The 19,293-nt window shown below is 48.5% G+C and overlaps 1 protein-coding gene across 9 annotated transcripts in view; it reads left to right on the top strand.

Annotated features, from left to right (window-relative positions):
* ZMYND8 (zinc finger MYND-type containing 8) overlaps positions 1-19,293 on the top strand; it is a 115,485-nt gene that overhangs the window by 10,795 nt on the left and 85,397 nt on the right. The window contains exon 1 of one of the 9 annotated variants that reach the window (XM_065922124.1): positions 18,715-18,840. The exons of 7 other annotated variants lie outside the window; for them this stretch is intronic. Coding sequence is in view for 1 of the 2 variants with exons in the window: in XM_065922117.1 (XP_065778189.1) it covers positions 18,762-18,840 (79 nt within the window). In the remaining variant the exon portion in view is untranslated. Of the gene's footprint in view, positions 1-18,714; positions 18,841-19,293 lie in introns of those variants that run through there. One more of the 9 variants, XM_065922117.1, reaches the window with a different exon arrangement.

The raw sequence follows: 19,293 nt of genomic DNA, 5'->3' as shown, positions 1-19,293 counted from the left end.
GTGGTGGCTGTTGTTGGGTCTGGCCGGCCCGACGGGGTCTGGGCCTGGTTCAAAGAGGAGGGGTGGCCCTAGGCGGGCGGGCCAGGCTGCCCGGGTGGGTGGGCAGTGCCTGGGGAGCGGGAAGAGGACGTTGGGAGGGAGACAAGGCCCGGTCTGCGGCCGCTGCCCTTCGCCACGGCCCCACCCAGCTCAGGCCAGGCCAGGCCAGCCGCAGAGCTGCAGGCGAATCCGAACAAAAGGGGTCTGGAGACAACTGCTGATGGGGAAGCAGGTCTCTGCTCCGCTGTTGTGGTCACAACTGACTGTGGAGAAGAAACTCAAGAGAATGGGAGCTGGAGGCCGGGCTCTTCGTCCTTGCCCTGTGGATCACTTAGACACTTTTCTGGCTCTGCTGCTCAGTTTTCTTATCTGTAAAATGGGTTGTTGGGTTAGATTCCAAGAGTCCTTCCACCTTGGGCTTCTCTTGTACAGATAACACTTGCTGGGGGCGTTTATGCAGGCTGTGCTTGGAGGTTCCAGGGGTCTTTTCTTACCCTGGGAAGATGTGGGAGGTGGTGTTCCCATTTTACAGATGAGGAAACTGAGGCTCCAAGTGGTAATGTCTCCCAGGTCCTAAGTGTAGGATGGGATCAGACCAAATCGAGGTGTGACTCCAAGGAGGTGCTTCCTTCCCTAGCGCTCAGGGCCCAGAAGGGCCTGGAACCCAGTCGTTCTCCAAAAGGGTCCAAACTGGGGACTATCAGCCTGCTCAGGCCCGTCCCTGTGTGTTTGGAGACCCCAATTCTCATCTTCTTGCAGACCCCTGGACGTTCCTGGCCCTTCATCCTATGTCTGGGCTGCCCGAGGTGTGACCATTCTGGGATCATCACCATCCTTCTCTCTTAATCTGCCCGGCCCCATCTTCTCCTGACAGCAGCCAGGGTGATCTTGGAAAAACACGTCCCATCAGATCCGTCTGCTCTTGCTGAGTCCCTCCACTGCCCTTCCAGCGCCCTCAGGCTCCAGTCTGAAGTCACTGGGGCCGGCCTGCCTGGCCTGAGCCCTTCAGGACATTCTATGCACCTGACCTCACTGGAGCTCTCCGCTCTTCCTCCCCGCTCTGTCTTCTCCTGGGGGCCTTTTGCTGGGAGCATGCCCCCCTGAGCCATCTCAGACATTGTCTCCTCAGGGAGGCCTTCGGTGGCCACCCAGTCCACGGAGCCATTCCATCATTTTCTGATACGTTTTCAAAATAAACCTCATTTTAGAGCAGTTTTTAGGTTTCTGGATAAGCAGTGTTCCCATATCACCTCCTGCCCCCATGCACACACACATAGTTACACGCACTGTTTCCTCTCTGTTATTAACACCATATATTGGTCTGGTCCCAATGTCACAATTAACGAATTGGTGTGCTTCTTTCAAAGTTCCTTAGTTTTTCCCTTCTAAGCAATGAATTGCTTCATTCAAATTTCCTTAGTTTTTCCCACTAAGATCTCTTTTCTGTTCCAAGACCCCACCCAGGATCCCACATGACATTTAACTAATGTGTCTCCTTAGAATCCTCTTGGCTGTGACAGTTTGTTAGATCTTCCTTGTTTTTGATGGCTTTGCTAGTTTGGCGGTATTTTGTAGGATGATCCTCATTTGGGGATAATATTTTTTTCTCGTGGTTGGACTGGAGTAGACTGGAATTATGTGTTTCTGAGAGGAAGGCTTTAAAGTGCTGTTTTCATCACATTATATCAAGGGTATGTATTGTGAATATAATTCATCACTGGTGATGTTGACCTTGGTCACTTGGCCAAGGGGATGTTTGTCAGGTTTTTCCCCTTCCTTTTTGGAAGGAAGTCACAGTGCCCAGTCACATTTAAGAGTGGGGAGACACGCCCCATCTCCCGAAGGCCAGAATATCTACATAAAGTATTTTGTGTTCTTCTGTATGGGAGATGTGTCTTGTTTTTCTCATGTATTTGTTCAGCCATTTATTTATATCAGCAGGGACTAAACTGTTTCATACACTGGGTTATAGTTCAGTCCTACTTACTTCTCTTGTTGCTCAGATTGTTCCAGCTTTGGCCACTGGGAGCACTTTCAGCTGGCTTCTGTGTCCCTTTGACATCACTGTTGGTTGATCAGTTAATTGATTGAGTACTGTTTTACTTTCTGCCACTGCAGAAGCGCTCTCGGCATTTCTAGGATGCTTTAGGCTTGTGTGGGTCTTCCTTGGCGGCTCAGCGTACAGTAGGACGCTGCCTGCAGGACAGGAGCCGCAGGAGCCGCAGGTTCAATCCCTGGGTCGGGAAGATCTCTTGGAGAAGGAATTGGCCACCCACTCCAGTATCCTCGACTGGGAAATCCCATGGAGAGAGGAGCCTGGTGGGCCATGGGGCCTCAAAGAGTCACACACGACTTAGCGACTGAACCACCATCACCGCATAGGCTCATCTTGTATGTATCTTCTGCCTAGAATTAGCCATTTCCCTAAGGCCCTGTTTGTTATTGGAGAAGGGCTTTAGAAACCAAGATCTGGGTGCTGGTTGTGCTCATTGCTACTGAGGTGTCTTTGCTTCTAGCTCCTTTCAGCTGGCAGAGTGAAGAAACACATATGTGTGTGGGAACCTACATGTAGGCACATCTGTAAGTATTTCTATCTGTATCTGTGTTAAATTGAGTTCCTGCAGTTGTCTCTGATTCTGATCTGTTGCCACCTGGTTCCTTCTGGCTTTCTGTCCTTACTTATCCCTGATCTGCCACTCTCACAGTGAGAAGTGGCTCATACCGTTTGCCCTTCCTTACCACTTTCTGTTACATTTAAAATCGTTAAAAAATTTTTTTTGTTTATTTGGCTCTACCAGATCTTAGTTGTAGCATGTAGGATCTTTAGTTGCAGGGCACGTGAACTCTTAGTTGCAGCATGTGGCGTCTAGTTCTCTGACCAGGGATTGAACCCAGGCCCCCTTCATTGGAAGCATGGAGTGCTAGCCCCTGGACCACCAGGGAATCCCCCATTTAAAATCTTACGTTCAGCATTCAGCTTCGTGCACTTTAACACGTGTGTACACTTGTGGAACCATGGCCCAGATCAAGACAGTTGAACATTCATGGCATTTCAGAAGCTCTTCATAGCCCTTGTCCATGATATATTATACTTTTATTTATTTCTTTGTTGATGGTCTCCTATGCTATGCCATAGGCCCCTTCTCTCTCCAGGGCCTACACCACCACAGTCAGCCTTTCCCTTCTGTTTGAGAGGCAGGATGGCCTGGAGGTTTAGGAAAACCGGGCTTCTAGAGTCAGGCTCCCTGAGCTTGCACTCCCTGAGCTTGCATTCTGGCTGCCCTTTGCCTCGCTGGGCTCTTCTTTATGGCTCAGTTTCCCCTTGTGCATGGGGGGTGATAAGAACAGAGGGTTATGGTGGAGATTAAATTTGCTCACATGTGCAGAGCACCCAGAACAGTGCCAGGAACATGGCTAGTGCATGGATGTGTTAACCATGATTAGAATCAGCTGAGGAAGGATACACTTGTGTTGATAAGCCTATCAGGTAGAAGCCTTACCCAGCAAGTTCTACTTCTTTCCCTGCTTCCAGTCTCCAGGAAGAGGGCATGGAGGTGGTTAATGAAGAATTGTATAATCCAAAATATATAAACAGTTTATAAAGCCCAATATCAGAAAACAAACAACTCAATCAACAAGTGGGCTGAAGATTTAGACGTTTTCCCAAAGAAGACACACAGATGACCTTTGGGCATGCGGAAAGATGCTCAGCGTGGCAAATATCAGAGAGATGCAAATCAAAACGTTAACAATAAGAGATCACCTCATACCTTTCGGAATGGCCATCATCAAAGAGTGTACAAATGATGAGAATTGGCGAGGGTGTGGGGAAAAGGAAACCCTTGCTGCATTATTGGTGGGATGGTGAATTGGTGCAGCCACTATGGAGAATCGTATGGTGATTTCTCGAAGAAACTAAAAATAGAGCTACTGTGTTTCAGCAGTTCCACTCCTGGTTGTGTGTTGTAATTTGAAAAGACACATGCGCCCTGATGTTTGTAGCAGCGCTATTTACAATAGCTGAGCTATGGAAGCAACTCAAGTGTCCGTCAACAGAAGAAGGGATAAAGAAGATGTATGTATACAATCGAATATTACTCTGCTATAAAAAAGAATGAAATTTCATTTTAAAAAAGAATGAAATTGCAGCAACATGGATGGACCTAGACAATATTTGACTTAGCAAGATAAATCAAAGACAAGTACTGTATGATATCACTTATATGTGGAATATATACATGGGCAACGTAGGGGTATGGGATTAAGAGCTACAGACCACTATATATGAAATAGATAAACAATAAGGATGTGCACATAGCACAGGGAATGACAGTCAGTTTGTCATAATGGGGTATAATCTGTAAAAATACTGAATTGAAATGCTGTATACTTGAATTTAATATAACATAAATCAATAAAAATTTGTACTTCAGTTGAAAAAAAGAGAATTGTCAGCCTGGCGGGTATGTTCAGGACAGGCATCCTGTCCTCTGAGACATTTGGACTGATTTTCTCAGGACCTTTGGAGCCCCTGTTCTGGTGGGGAATTGGGAGGGGAAGGGGTCCCTGGTTTTGAGGGAGACCTTCCCCTCTTCCCAGGGACTGCCTTGGATGGCTTTCCTTGTGTGGAGCCGAGCTCCCAGCCTCCAGGGTGATCGGATGGCCAGATGACTGGCTGCTTCTATGTCTCGAGAAGCCTTCTGATAGAGCCTCTGGGGTTAGGTGAGGAAACCGCATACACAAAGAAAGGCCTGGAGTTATGATACTGGGTTGCTGGGACCCTGAGAGCTAAAGTTAGCCTGGTCCAAATGTGACCCGCTTGCAAAGGCGGGAGTTAAGGCTTCTCTCTCTTAGTCCCAATGATTCGAAATCCACATTGTGAGGCTGTGGGCTCCGTGAACACACACTTGTTCCTCTAGCCTGCTTTTCTTATGGTTTGGGATATTCATGCTTCAGCCCCTACCTTATACCATCAGATCGGGGTTCTCTTGTCCTGAGCAGCGGAAGCCAGCTTGGGTTCCCTGGAGCAGGGAAGGGATGGACTGGAAGGGAGTCAGTGGCCTCATGGGCTCGATGGAGTGGCTGGAGGCCCAGGGCTGCTCTGGGGAGTGAAGCTAAATGGACAGTCTCTTCAGATCAATAGGGCAGAGTCTCCAGGGAGAGTCCTTACCTGGTGTCATATTTTTTCCTTTGGCCGAGGAAGGGCCAGTACCCTGGGTTACCCTCACTGGGGCAGAGATTATTCCTCAAGGAGGGTGAGGACCATTGGGCATCTTGGGAAACTGGCAGCATCATGCCCTCCTTGTGGGTGGAGAGGAGACTGTACTGTAGAAACTTAGGAACCCTAACAGTAATTGGCTCAGAATCCTTTCATTCTGTTCCTATGTCTAGTTTGTACAACCTTTCAGATTCTCTAACTCAGTTTCAATTTGTGCACCCTCTTCCCCCTGACACATACTCACTTATTAACTGAATAATTCCCAAGCCAGTCATTGCCATAACGCCAGCCCTGGCATTTACTGGAGCGTTTTAGTTCTCAGGAGACAAAGCTTTCGCACTTTCAAGATGTCAGGTTGACATTTGTGTCCGGGGGTAATGATCTGCTGAAAGATGCTAGAGCAAAACTCGGAAGAACTGTCGAGGTGCCAAGTGTGTTTGCCTAGCTGCTGTTTTCCTGAGTACTTACTAGGTGTCAAGTATTAGATGTAAATTACTTCGTTTGATTCTCTTAATAATGCTGTGTTACAGGTGTGTTGTTATTCCCATTTTATAGTTCAGGAAACTGAAGCTCAGAGGGATTAATGAAGTGGCCAAGTAGAGAAGAGAGGTTAGGTTTTATCATCGATCTTAAACCCTTGTACTTAGTCATGAGCTCTGCCCCCAGGATCCTGGGTGAGATGTCCATAGGGGCTAGCAGGTTATCCAGGGTTTCAAGGCCTTTAGTGGGTGGGAGACTGTCTGTCCTAAAGGGGTAGGGTGCCTCCATCTGATCGCTGAACAAAGCAGGAACAGGAATATGTCTCATTTGATGTCACCAGCTGGGATTTTATTCCCCTCCCCGCCTGCCTCCTGTAAAAATGCCTGATTTAGAATTGTGATCCGTGTAGCCCAGCTTCTGAAAGACCATGCATGAGCCCAACAGAACACGTCTCCGGGTCACAAGTGGTGGGAGAGTTGTGGGTTTGCACTCTCTGCAGGAGACTGGACCCAACACAGTTCATTGCAGGATTTTAGCCATTCGACGTAGGAGTCAGAATAAGCTCCTCCAAGGACAGGAACTTAAAGTCTGAAAAATGATGGACGCTGGGAGCTCACGACTCCCTGTACAAAGGCTCCCCTGTTTGGGCTGCCTGCGTCTTGATCCTGTTATGTGTGCATTTTGCAGTAATGATTGTGGTGTGCGGATGCCAGGCTGCCAAAGCTGAAACCCATTTTTTAAAAATGTCTGTGTAATGTCACCCGCACAAGGGAACGAGCCACTTGGAAACCATGCACAGATGCAACGGAAGCCCAAGATATTAAAGTCTTGAACAGTATCATTCTTGCTGAGATTTGCCTCAGTATGAATATGTTTTCCAAGACAGGAAGCTGGAGAATATACAATTACAGCAATTTGCTAACCAGCCCCAGACCTTAATTACTACAGGATCCTCGTTCTCACTGTTGTATGTAAATTAAGCTTGTTTCACAAAGGGACTGTTTATGAGGATGGCTCTCAGATAGAGACCTTGTATCATTCTTTTTTTTTCCCCAAGGAAACTTTAAGAAAATATAACCGTAAACACCCTTTAAATCACAGTGCGAGGCTGAAGTGCTGAGAATATTTCTTTTCAAAAATGAGCATCAGTATTTTTAACTCAATTTTGGCTCTTTCACGTTTCCTCCAGCCCGAGAAGTGCCATCCATGTACTGTGCAGTGGAAGGAATTGATTTGTGAGTTAGATAACTACCAGATTGTTCCTCTCCCAACAAGGTCTAAAATATCCTGCAACTCTTGAGAATGTCGGATATGGCTTTCTGAATGAGAAACCTTCTACCTTCTCTTGGCCCGCAGAGCCTCGGTGCAATCTGTTCATGGAATCCTGTCAGCACCTTCTGTGCAATTTATCTCCGTGGTTCACTCGTGGAAAACCTTGCGTTTGCCCCATTTTTGAAGCCTGACCTACGTTACATGTTTATATGACTGCTGTTGTTCCGAAAGACTGTGATCTACAATGGACCATTTTCAACCTTAGTTTCAAAAGAACCATCTCTCCTTTTTCCTCCTCCCAGTGCCTCTAGAGTTAACATTCTAGGTCTGAGGCCTTTTAGAGATCCTAGCACTTTTTTTTTTTTTTTTTGCTTGAAAGTTTCAAAGAGTAGTTATTTCACTTCGCTCCATTGGTGGAGGCCCCTTGAGGATTAACTTGAGGGGAGCAAGCTTGGCAAGCCCACATCTCAGAGTCCGGGTGAGTGGGGTGAGTGCAGTGTTATAGGCCCCCCTACACTCACTACTGCCCCCCCAATTCTGTCCTACCTTCAGCTTTCCTGGAACCCAGAGATTGAGCGTTTCAAAGGGAACAGTAACATGGTTTTTATTTTTAAATTATTATGTTTGACCGATTTGCACAGCATGTGGGATCTTAGTTCTCTGACCAGGGATCGAACCAGTGCCTTTGGTGCTGAAAACACAGTGAAAACACAGTGTCCTAACCACTGGATCACCAGGGAATTCCCAGCAACATGTTTTTTTAATCCAGTCACAGAATTGTTCAGTGCTCATCTTGTTTAGTCATTCAGTCGTGTCCAGCTCTTCTGCAACCCAATGGACTGTGGCCCGCCAGGCTCCTCTGTTCATGGGATTTCCCAGGCAGGAGTACTGGAGTGCATTTCCTTCTCCCGGGGACCTTCCCGACCCAGGGATCAGACCCTCATTTCCTGCATTGGCAGGTGAATTCTTTTACCACTGAGCTACCGAGGAAGCTTTGTTCTGTGAATCACCACAGTCTTATTTTGGAACATTTTCATCACCCCAGTAAAAAATCCCTGACCCGTTAGCAGTAACTCCCCATTTATCACCCATTTATCCCAGCCCCTGGTCACCACTAACCTGCGTCCTTCCTCTCTGGATTTGCTTACCTGGACCATTTCATATAGATGAAATCGTTTAGTATGTGAACATTCATGTCTGACTTCTTACTTGTAGATTAATGTTCTTATGCTTGTTCATATTGTAGCACATACCACTTAAAAAAAATTATTTGCTTATTTTAAGGCTGTGCTGAGCCTTAGTTGTGGCAAGCAGCTTTGTGGCATGTGAACTTAGTTGCAGCATGTGGGATCGAGTTCCCTGACCCAGGGATTGCACCCCAGCCCCTTGTATTGGGTGCGTGGACTCTCAGCCACTGGACCACCAGGGAAGTCCCCTCATACCACTCCTTGATTCCTTTTTATGACTGAATAATGTTCCATTGCGTCATTCCATTGTCACATTTTGTTTTATTTATCCATTTATCTGTTGATGGAGTTGAGTTGTTTCCTTTTTTTGGCTGTCATGAAGAACGGTGCCATAAACATCCATGGGCAGGTTTTTACGTGGATGTATGTTTTCATTTCTCTGGGATGTAGACCTCGGAGTGTGGTTATGGTACCTCTGTGGTCATAGGGTAGCTCTGTGTTTAGCCTTTTGAGGAATGTACAGATTTTTGAACACGCGCAGGTCTCTTCCACATTTCCTCTCTTGACTCTGCATCTCTCCTGTTAGTGTTTCTCCTTTTTCTGGCCTCTCCATAGCCAAATTTGGTAAAAGGAGCGTCAGTACTTAGGTCTTGGTTTCCTTACTTCCTGCTCTGTTCTGCCAGCTCCGTGGTGGCATCCACCCAGGCGCTCCATGTTACCAGTTCCCGCCGGGCTTCCTGTAGACTGCAGTGGGTGGTGTCAGCGCTTCGTGTCCTGATCTAGCAGAGGCAGTGGACACTGCTGGTCATTCTTCTCCTGGAACCTGCCTCTTCTTGTGCTTTTCCTCTGATTTCCCCGGCTCCTCCTCTTCTCCCCACTGCTAAGTGTTGGCGTCGCTGAAAGCTTGGTTCCTCATCTTGCCCAGCATGTTCTTTTCCTGGGTGATCTCGCCCACATCTGTGACTTTATGACTCACGAATATCTTACTTCCAGCCTAGATGTTTCTTGAGTTATGACGCAGAGGGCTAGCTACCTACCTGACTGCCGACCTGTTGTTCATGGGTGTCTTGAACTCAACATGTCCCAAGCTGATTTCACTGGCTACCTTCCCTCCTGCTCCCCCAACAAAACATCTGCTTCTCCACCATGGTGAATAAGCCAGGACTCTGCCAGTTGGCTAGGTCAGGGATATGGGACTGAGCCTTGATTCTTTTATCCTTTTGCCTTTTTTTTTGCTTCCTTACAATAATATATTGTACATATCATTCTTCTTCAGGTTATCACTAGTGAACTGTAATAGTTTTTTTTTTTTTTTTTTTTGGCTTCACCCAGCAGCATGTGGAATCTTAGTTCCCCCAAGCTTGTACCTCCTGCACTGGAAGTGGGGGCGTCTTAGCCCCTGGACCACCAGAAAAGTCCCTGTAGTAGTCTTTTAATTGGGCTCCCATCTCTCATCTGCCCTACCCTCCTGATCCTTCTAAAAGGAACCTTTCTTTCAGCTACCATCTCCTGCTTTAAAGTCTTAAGGGCTCGCTTCTTGGTTTTAGGATGAAGAGCAAAATCCTAAAATCCTTATGTGTGAGCCTTGCCCTGTTTTCCAGCCTCCTGCCTCCGTGTGCCCCTTTCTCTCTACTCCAGCCACACTGATCTTTTCAGATCCTCTGAAGGAAGGTCCTCCCCCCTCTTTTCTCCTAACATCCTACCTTCCCTGGAAGCTCAGGCTCCAGGTGGGGGTGGGTCCTGCCTTTTGTTTTTGTGCTTCTCATTTCCCCGATGCCCGTTTTAACACACTTGTTCCTGTTCCAGTTGGGGCACAATAAATATATCTTTTGAATGAATGAGTGAATGACTTTACTTTGTCTACCAGGTGGATAGAACTTTCCTCCTGGAGAAGGAAGTAAAAGCAGCCTTTCAGCTAGAGTGGATGGCTTTGTTTCCAGCATCTTCCGCTCCTGGAAATAATTACCTAAGCTCAAATTTCTGCTCTCTCCGAAACGATCGGTGGCTTGTCTGTCTTTCCCCCCAGGGATACGGGGCTCTTTGAAATGGCCCCCTTCCCTCTGATTGCTGTCCTTCCCCAGGTATTAAGCCCACTTGTAATCGGCCCTTTTCCAAACACAAGTGCGATTGTCTTGCTTGCCTGCTTTGGGTTGCTGGTGGCTCCTGAAGATGACCCCAGTCCTAAGTCGAGATTCAAGGCCCTGCTCCATCTGTCCTTTCCAGGGCTCTGGTCAGTGTCCCCGCGGAACCTGCCCCCCCTATTCAGCCTGTCCAGCCTCAGTGTTGGTTCTGTGATGTGACTGCTGGCTTCCTACTGCTCTTCGCCGGCTCATACCTTTGTCCATCCTTCCGGCTGCTCTCCCCAGGGAGCTGTTTTCTCCACGTCCTCAGGGACCCAGGCTCCCCTCTTGCGGAACCTTCATTTATACCTCTGGCAGTGGAGATATACCTCCTCCTTTAGCTTCCAAAGTTGGACGTACCCCGGGGAAATTCCCTAGCAGTCTGTCTAGTGGTTAGACTTCATGATTTCACTGCCGAGGGTACAAGTTCGATCCCAGGTCAGGGAACTAAGATCCTGCAAGCTGCAAGCATGGTGGGAAAAAAAAAGAAATCACCCTGGAAAGTCTCCTAAATTGGCCAGGAAAAGGACAGGATGGTAATCTGCTCTGATCAGACATTCTCACACATCGTGAAGGTTTGAGAAATTTCCAACCTAGGCTGGAGGTGGCAAGTTCAGAAACATTTCTAGGCCCCAAATCATTATGCTTTGAAGGCTACTACCGGATTCTTCCCTTAGGCATGGGTGGAGGATTCTGAAGGGTCCCGCTTGCCTGCTGAACTTCCTCCTTGTCTGTTGTATATTGAGCTTCTAAAGCTAGGCTCACACGTGGCTAGAGGCTGTCCAGATATGTAGACAGCACAGATATGGAATGTTACCATCACTATAGAAAGTTCTGTTGGACGGCACTGCATTACAGCTCTCAATACATTAATATGTCGTGCTGAATGTAGTAGGTGGAAAACCTAGCTACGGATTGGCTCAGCATAGAACATGCTCAAAAAATAGTTAATTCTATCAGTGTCTTAAATTTCACTTGATTAGATTCTCCTGGGCTTGCTGTTTTTTGAAAAGATCAGCAAAGAAAGAACACAGCTATCTTCCCATCTTCTCAATTGGTATTTGTTATCCATTCTCCTCTGAACTGCCTTTCTGTCAGTCTTTTTGGCATCTTGGTGCACTGGCTGGGGGAAAAGAATCCAGGATGTGCTGAGCCACCCTCTTCCCAGCCTTCAGCCTCTGTTGTTGAATTCTTTTCCCTTTGCATCTCTTCTTGAACTGATAACAGGGACAAGGTCTTCTTACCTCTTTAATATGGGGCTAATGATTTCTAGTACTGGCTTCTCTCGTAGCTCAGTTGGTAAAGAATCTGCCTGCAATGCAGGAGACCTGGGTTTAATTCCTGGGTCGGGAAGATCCCCTGGAGAAGGGAATGGCAACCCACTACAGTATTCTTGCCTGGAGAATCCCATGGACAGATGAGCCTGGCAGGCTACAGTCCATGGGGTTGCAAGAGTTAGTGACTGAGTTAGTGACTGAACCAGTGATTTGTAGTAGCTGCTCAATAAATGCTTTTTGAATGAAGACTCTCTTCCAAGAAACAGAAAGTTAAGTAAGGGAAGAAAATGGTTGATTGGATTTTCTTTGCTTTTTTTAAAAAGGTAATTTTATTTACTTTGGCTGTGCTGGGTCTTTGTTGCTGCGCGGGCTTTTCTCTGGCTGCAGAGAGCAGGGGCTACTCTCTCGCTGTGGTGTGTTGGCTTCTCTTGTCCCACAGGCTTTAGGACGCACAGACTTCAGTAGTTGCAGCTCCCAGGCTGTACAGCACAGACTTAATAGTTGTGCCCGGGCTTAGCTCTTCCGTGGCTTGTGGGATTATCCCAGAGCAGGGATTAAACCCGTGTCTCCCACATTGGCAGGCGGATTCTTTACCACTGAACTACCGGGGAAGCCCTGGATTTTCTTTCTTTTTTTTTTTTAATCTTTTTTTTTGAGCACACCTTGGAGCATGTGGGATATTAGTTCCTAGATCAGGGATGAACCCGCACCTACTGTAGTGGAGATGTGGAGTCTTAACCACTGCACTTCCAGGCAAGTCCCTGAATTTTCTTTACAAATGATAATGTCAGTGCATCTTCTGGCAGCAGGCTGAAGTATACAAAGAGAAAGCTCAGAAAGCCTCTGCCAGGTGACCTAGTTGACAGTTTGATATGTTTTCATCTGTCCTTTGTCTCCCTCTTAGAAAAATATAAACAAAAGGTATACCATGTTGGGCTTGCATTGTCTAGATCTTGGTCATTTTCGCAAAGCATCCTTTATCTCTTATCCTACTGTTTACCTGCTTTGCCCTTCTCTGCTCTGCTCTGCCTTGAAGGGATTTTCAAGGTTACAATTAATTATCTTGACAGTTAAGAATGATGGAAACCTTGGCAAATGGGGAATTTCATGTTCCATCCTAAGGGTAGGGGGAAACAGCCTGGAGGATCGTACCATGTGGAAATGGGGACTTTTTGTGGCTGGATCTTAATTTTCTTTTTTAAAGAGGAGCTAGTCATCTGGATTTCTAGATCAGTTTTTCCCAATTTTTAAATATCAATAACTAAAGAATCACGCTGCTGTGAGGGGTGGACTGGATGCAGTCTGGAATCCTTCCGTCTCCCACCCAGGCCAGGGCTGTCAGTTTCCTTAGATGATTTCCTGGCCGTTGCTGCTCTTCTAGATCACTGGCTCATCTCATCAGCTGTCATGGGCCCTCTTCCTGTTGAGACTGACCTGGTTTTGCCTTTTCCCTAACCCGCCTGTAGTAACTGCCCGTACCTGCACAGGAACATGGGGACCCTCTTTCAAACCAGGCTGCTATTTCTTGGGTTGAGACCAGATATATTAGTTAGTTGCTGAGAGTCACTTGACAAATATCTTTCAAATCGAGACTCCCCTCAAGTCGGGTGAAAATGCTTTTGTCTGAGAAGCCCAGGGGAACAAAGATGGAGACAGAAGAGAGCAGATTTAATTTCTCTTGTCACATGCCTGTTGAGTGGGATGGAGGGAAGATGAACTTGAGAAGTCATTTTTTACTCTCCCCTTTTTGAGGCCAAGCCCATCTTGCTGGCTTCCCATGGATAAGTGCCCACGGCCTTAAAAGGGTCTGATAAGAAAAAGGGCCAAGAATCTGGGCTAAGAGGTGTGGTGAAAACAGTCATCACAGTGGGGAGTCTCCCAGCTGGGAGTGTGTTTTCCCTGGAGAAAGTCATTCCTCTTTTCTAACACTAAATCTTTTTGAAACAATAGCTCTCCCCAAGAAGAATGGAGGGAGTTAGGAAATGAGTGGCCAGAGAAAAGCCATCTGAGTTTTCTGCCTTTGGTTTCCCTGTAATTGCATTTAGCTGCAAGGCCCCATCATGTTCAAGATATAAATCCTCACTTAATCTCCTCCTTTGGGGAAAATGGGCTCCTTAGGCCAGAAGTGAGAATAGCTGGGAACCTGTTGAAAAGGGAATTTTCTCCTTCAGTTTCTTGCAGACCCTGGAATGGCCAGGCTCCCTCTTGCGTAATCTTCCCTGTCCACTTCACCAAGACCCTCTGGCCGTCTTGGTTTCCCAGGACAAATGCTTAGACCTGGGAAGAAAAACTGGAGTTTGTTGTGATCACACTTCATTTAGCTGGTCCAGTGTGTTTGGGGACTGCCTCTGAGCCACACTGGGTGTCAGGCATTGAGCTACAGCAAAGAAAGACAGAAAAACTGAGATCGAGTTCGCATTCTGGAGGAGACACAATAAGCTAGCAAATCAGTAAAAAAGAATGTTTTAATTTCCAGCTGGAGATGACCTCAATGAAGGGGCGGGGTGCGGTGGGGGGCAGAAACTACTTTAAGATAATAGAATAAGTGACGGAGACTGGGATGGTAAGGGACGGCTTCTCTGGGGAGGTGACTACTGAAGCCAAAAGTAGACATTGCTAACTCTGGGAAGATTGGGCATAGAACATGCCAGGTGGAAGAATCAGCCAGGACACATGAGATTGGCTCCTTTGGGACTGTTTGTGGTTAAAAATGAAAGTCGCTCAGTTGTGTCAGACTCTTTGCGACCCTCCAGGCCAGAATTCTGGAGTGGGGTAACCTTTCCCTTACTCCAGGGGATCTTCCCAACCCAGGGATTGAACCCAGGTCTCCCGCATTGCAGGCCGATTCTTTACCAGCTGAGCCACAAAAGAAGCTGTTTGTGGTTAGGGTTGAGCGAAAGGTGGATAAAAGATGAGCAGGGCCAGATCCCTGAAGGCGTGGTGAGTCCTGAGCAGATGCTGGCTGCAGTAAGCCCCTTGGCAGTGGGTTTTAAGTAGGGGAAGGTTTATTGTGTTTAGGTTTGAAGAGGGCTGCTGGCAAGGGCACGTGAATAGTCCCAGGGCTGGGATGAAGATGGTGGCCGCCGTGAAGGGCGGGCCAAACAGGAACAGGCAGGAGGTGGGTGGGCAGGGGAGGAACAGCTCTCTGCCCAGCACTTGCTGTGTGCCAGACACCACGTAGGCACTTCCATGCCTCCATCCTGACCCTGCCAGGCCCAGCATTCTTCACGCATGTTGCAGATTGCTAGGATTCTGAGGCCAGCGCTCTCCCAGACTTCCTGAGTCTCACTTGAGTAGGGAGGACAGGGCGTTAGGAGGCAAATCCTAGAGTGGAAGGTCACAGCAGGGCTGGGTCTGTGGGCCACCAGCCTGGGGCTGCTTCTTTGATCTGGGAGGAAATCCCGAGCCCTGAGGGGATTTGAAGCTGGCTTGGTTGAAGTTGTGCCAGCCTGGGAGGACTTACTGTGAAAGTCTGTATTTCCCATCAGTGAACCAGAATCAGGCTAGGAAGGGCTCATTGGGGGGCAAATCAAGGTGAGGAGGCAAAATGACTGGGGGAAGCTGGTTTGAGTTTTCTCGGTTCATGTCTTTGCCCTGGCATCGAGGTTACCTACCAGTAATAACTGGTGGTGTTCTGATGAGCTGTTCACTGTGCACGCAGTACCTCTTTTATTCCTAACAGCCCTTGAAAGAAGAATCTTAACAGTTGACAGCTGGGTTGGCTAGGCACAGAGGTTAAGTCACTTGCCGAAGGACTCGGTGACAGGGCTCGGATTTAGATCTGGTGGTATGGCTCCAAAGTCCACGTGTTGAACAACAGCATTGTATTGACATTGGCTGGCACCAGACATGCCCTTGTGTGTGAAAGTTGCTCAGTTGTGTCTGCAGGCCAGAATACTGGAGTGGGTAACCATTCCCTTCTCCAGGGGATCTTTCTGACCCAGAAATTGAACCGGGGCACCCTGGACCTCAGGAAAGTCAGCTGACTGATTTGGGGTAGGGGGTGGTGTCTTTGGAGTGGGACCCAGCTGTGATGGAGCTCCAGGCTGCTGCTTTGACCTGCGAGCCTTAGGGCACAAGTGATTTCACCTCTCACTGATGAAACGGGTGCAAAAACATCATCGTTGGACTTCCTGGTGGTCTGTTGGTGTAAGATTCTGTGCTTTAACTGCAGGACACGGTTTGGTCCCTGGTCGGGGAAGTTCCAAATGCCATGTGGTACGGCCAAGGACCGCAGCAGAAATCCCAAACAAAAACCCATCCTTACCTCATGGGATTTGGAGGAGGATTTGTAAAGTAGCTTCTTAATAATAAGTATCAGCTGTGAATCACACAAGGCAAGTTTGAGAAGGAAAGAGCAGAGATCCTTTCCTGGTTATACTCTCTCCCCGTTGTGTTATTCACAAATCCCTGGTATTTGTCCTGCTCAGCCTTTTGTCCATCTGTAATCAATTTCTCATTGAGTATTTCTAGGTGGAATGTATTCTGTATCCATTATTTACTAGTCACTTCCTCATGGGCTTGCTTTCCTCTGGGCCTCAGTTTCCTCATCAGTAAGACGGGGGTCTCTGGCCCCTCCGCCTCCTAGAGCTGCCGTGGGGAGTCAGTCAGTCCACACTTGTGTCAAGAGCAGGTGATACGTGGCCCTCGGAAGGGAGCTGTTAGCACTGTTTGTCTCTGGCTGTCCTCCCGGCGGGGCAGGGCCCTTCCCTGGGTGGTTTTCAGGGAGCCCAGATGTCTAGGAGTTTCTCAGTGACTATTTGTTGACTGACTGATCCCATTGTTTTCTTCTCTTTGAAATCTGAAGTCAGGGCCGCCAGGTGAAACATAAGGCTTCATTTTCCTTCTTAATGGCTGCAGAAACCTTCGTGGGTGGTGTACTGACACAAAATTAGACCTGCCTGGCAGCTCCCTGGAAGTTTCTTTACCGCCAGGGTTTTTCTCAACATCGGGTGCTAGTGACATGTCCTATTCCTGATCATTCACTGGGATGGGAGCTGACCTGAGCATTGTGGGGTGTTGAGCATCACCCCTGGACTCAGAGCCTAGTAGCAACCCCCTCTCTTTGCCTGGTTGTGACAGCCAGAAATGTCTCCAGACATTGCCAAGTGTCCCCTCAGGGGAACGGGCTGAGAACCAGTTTTGCACTGTTTCAGACACCTGAGCCCCTTAGGAGCAGCTCCTCATTAGTGCCGGGGTAGGGAGAGGGTGGTGGGGGTGTGGGAGATGTTCTGAATTCCTCCTGCGAGCTGGGGGGTAGGGCTGCAGACGTGGCCCCATAAATCTTGTTGTGATCATCCCTTTCTCCCCATGGCCATTTAAAATACCTTAAATAGTTAAATACGTGACCGGGATCAGAAAGCATTCAAAGAGGAGTTCCGTGCTGGCTGATTTTCCTGGGTGTTCCTCCAGGCCTTTGCAAACCCAGAGCCCACACAGCTTCTATTTCTTTCACTCAGGTTCTATTTCTGGCCTTTATTCATTTGGATTTTGCCCCACGCCAGTACATAAAGACGTGCTTCCTTCCCTATTTCACTTTATGACAGCGCGTCCATCCCCTATGGATGACATTGGAGTTACTGCCCATCTTTGACCTTCTTTCCTCTTAAGGCGTGTTGCAGTGGTTGTGCTAATCCATGCACACTTATGCCTGGGGGCCTCCATATCCGGGTGATGTTAGGGCGTCCTTTTGACTGGGGTAATTTGAGTGACAGTCTGGGTCTAACATCTTTGCTTCCTCCAAAAAAAAAAAAGAAAAAAGGCAATGAGGTGACTAGAGGGCCTGTCCCTTCTTCTCTGGTGTCTTCTAGAGAATTTTCTTTGTCTTTATTAAGGCGACTTATAGAGAGGCCAGATCCCGCCCAGGGTGGGTGGGGAACGTTGCCTGGTTACCGCCGAGGGGCAGCACCTCTTCCTTCCTCTGCCCACCCCCTTCCCTGTGGCTTCTGTCATCCCCCCTTTCTTCTCTAGCCCACTTTGCTACTTCAGCTGGCGGCTGGCAGTCTTTTTGTTTTGGAACTGGCCTTCTGATGCTGCAATTCCCCATTGCAGTTTGAAAGCCACCCACCAGCACCTGAGCTTTCCAGAACCTGAGCCGAGTCCCTGCCGCCTGGATAAATAATGCACATGGGCTTGGGGCGCTGGGACCAGCTCCTCCTGAGACCTTGCTCCTCTGCCAGCTGCGCTGTAAAGGCCGAGGGCAACTGGTTCCTCCACATTTTCTTTGTGGCAATCTGGCGGGTCTTTAAAGGCCTCGTCTGTGTACACACGTTGGATGCCAGCCTTCTGGGCCTAGACCTGCTGAGGGGGGTGGGTGGGGCACAGCGGTTTTTTTCTTAGGGAGTTTGGGCCCTGCCTTCCCTCCGCTCGGTAAAGCCTGAAAGAGCTTGGCATTCTGGAACCAGGAAATTCCTGTTGAGATGTTGTCGTTTTTTCCAGAGGCTTCATCCCAGCTGGGCTTGGAGGGGCGGCACGGTGGGGGAAGGAGAAAGGGCTACTTGGTTGCCTTTGCCTCTAGATGTTGAAGGGTAAACAGGGAATTCATTTATAAATCGGCCTCTTCTTCCTTAGGTGGAAGCCATCTCAGTCTTGCCGGGAGAGTTTGGAAGTTCATCTTTTACATATGAATGTGCCCATTAATCACCACTTCTGCATTATTGGGAGAGAGAGAGAGGGGGAGGTGAAGAGGGAGGAGGGTGGGCGAGAGGGAGACTGAGTCTGTTCAGTGGGAAGATGGTTTTCTCATTTCTGGGAGAGGCGCATCAGAACTAAATTGGAAACAATTATTAAAAAAAAAAACCACCTTCAAAATGCAAAGCCACCCCAACTTTCATTCCCCCACCCCCATCCCCCTTCTGATATTCTCAGTCGGGCCAAGTAGAACCATGCAATTCGTTGTGTTTATTCACATCAGCGAAATAAATGGCTCTTTGGTGCTGGCACTGAAGATTTTCAGCTCAGCCGAGCCGCTGTCTGCTGAGGGTGATAAATGAGAGCCTGCAAGCCTGGGGGACACGGAGGCCTGTCGTGGGCCTCGGGCTGCCTGATTGCAGGGAGGCGAGGCTGTCCTGGCCCTGCCGGCCGGCCTGGGAAGCAGTGACTCCTAGCCTGCCGTCCCTACCGCTTCCTCCTCCCCCTGGGAGAGGCCGCTGAGCATCCGGAAGCAGGAATGTGTGCCGTGTGTGAGCCTCTGTTCTCTTTGAAAGAGAGGCTAAGCCCTCCGAACGGCAGAGCTTTCTCAATGGCAGGTAAGCGCCCCGTTTGCAGGGTTACCTGCCCCATGCTCATTTGGATCTCCGAGGTACCCGGATTCTGGTCCAGTGACGTGTCCCCCAAGTTGAGAACGACCCCTTTCCTCATCTCCATTCTAGCCCTTCTTTTCCTGATCTGGAAGTTCACAGTCACATGCGGGAGACCTTTAAAGGAGCCCGGCTTAGGCCAGGGCGGCCTTTCCTAGGGAGGCCCAGGTCGCGGCCGTGTCTTCCAGCTCTTGTGGGTCCCCGGTCCTCAGACTGTTCACCTGAGCGTTTCGGTCACTCACGTGTTCCTCGTGTCCGGGACCTGGTCCGTGGCAAGAGAAACGTTGTCCCCCTCCCCCCCCCATGCTTTGCTCTAGATTCCTCTCCTTTTCTGCTCTGGGCCTGGAGGAAATTCCGGGCTTTTGTTTCATTATGATGTAATGACTGGCTGGAGAGGGCCCG

This window comes from Muntiacus reevesi, chromosome 2, assembly GCF_963930625.1.
Source record: "Muntiacus reevesi chromosome 2, mMunRee1.1, whole genome shotgun sequence".
NCBI classification, from domain to species: domain Eukaryota; kingdom Metazoa; phylum Chordata; class Mammalia; order Artiodactyla; family Cervidae; genus Muntiacus; species Muntiacus reevesi.
Note: the sequence above shows the minus strand (reverse complement) of the source record. Positions and strands in the feature narration are given on the sequence as shown.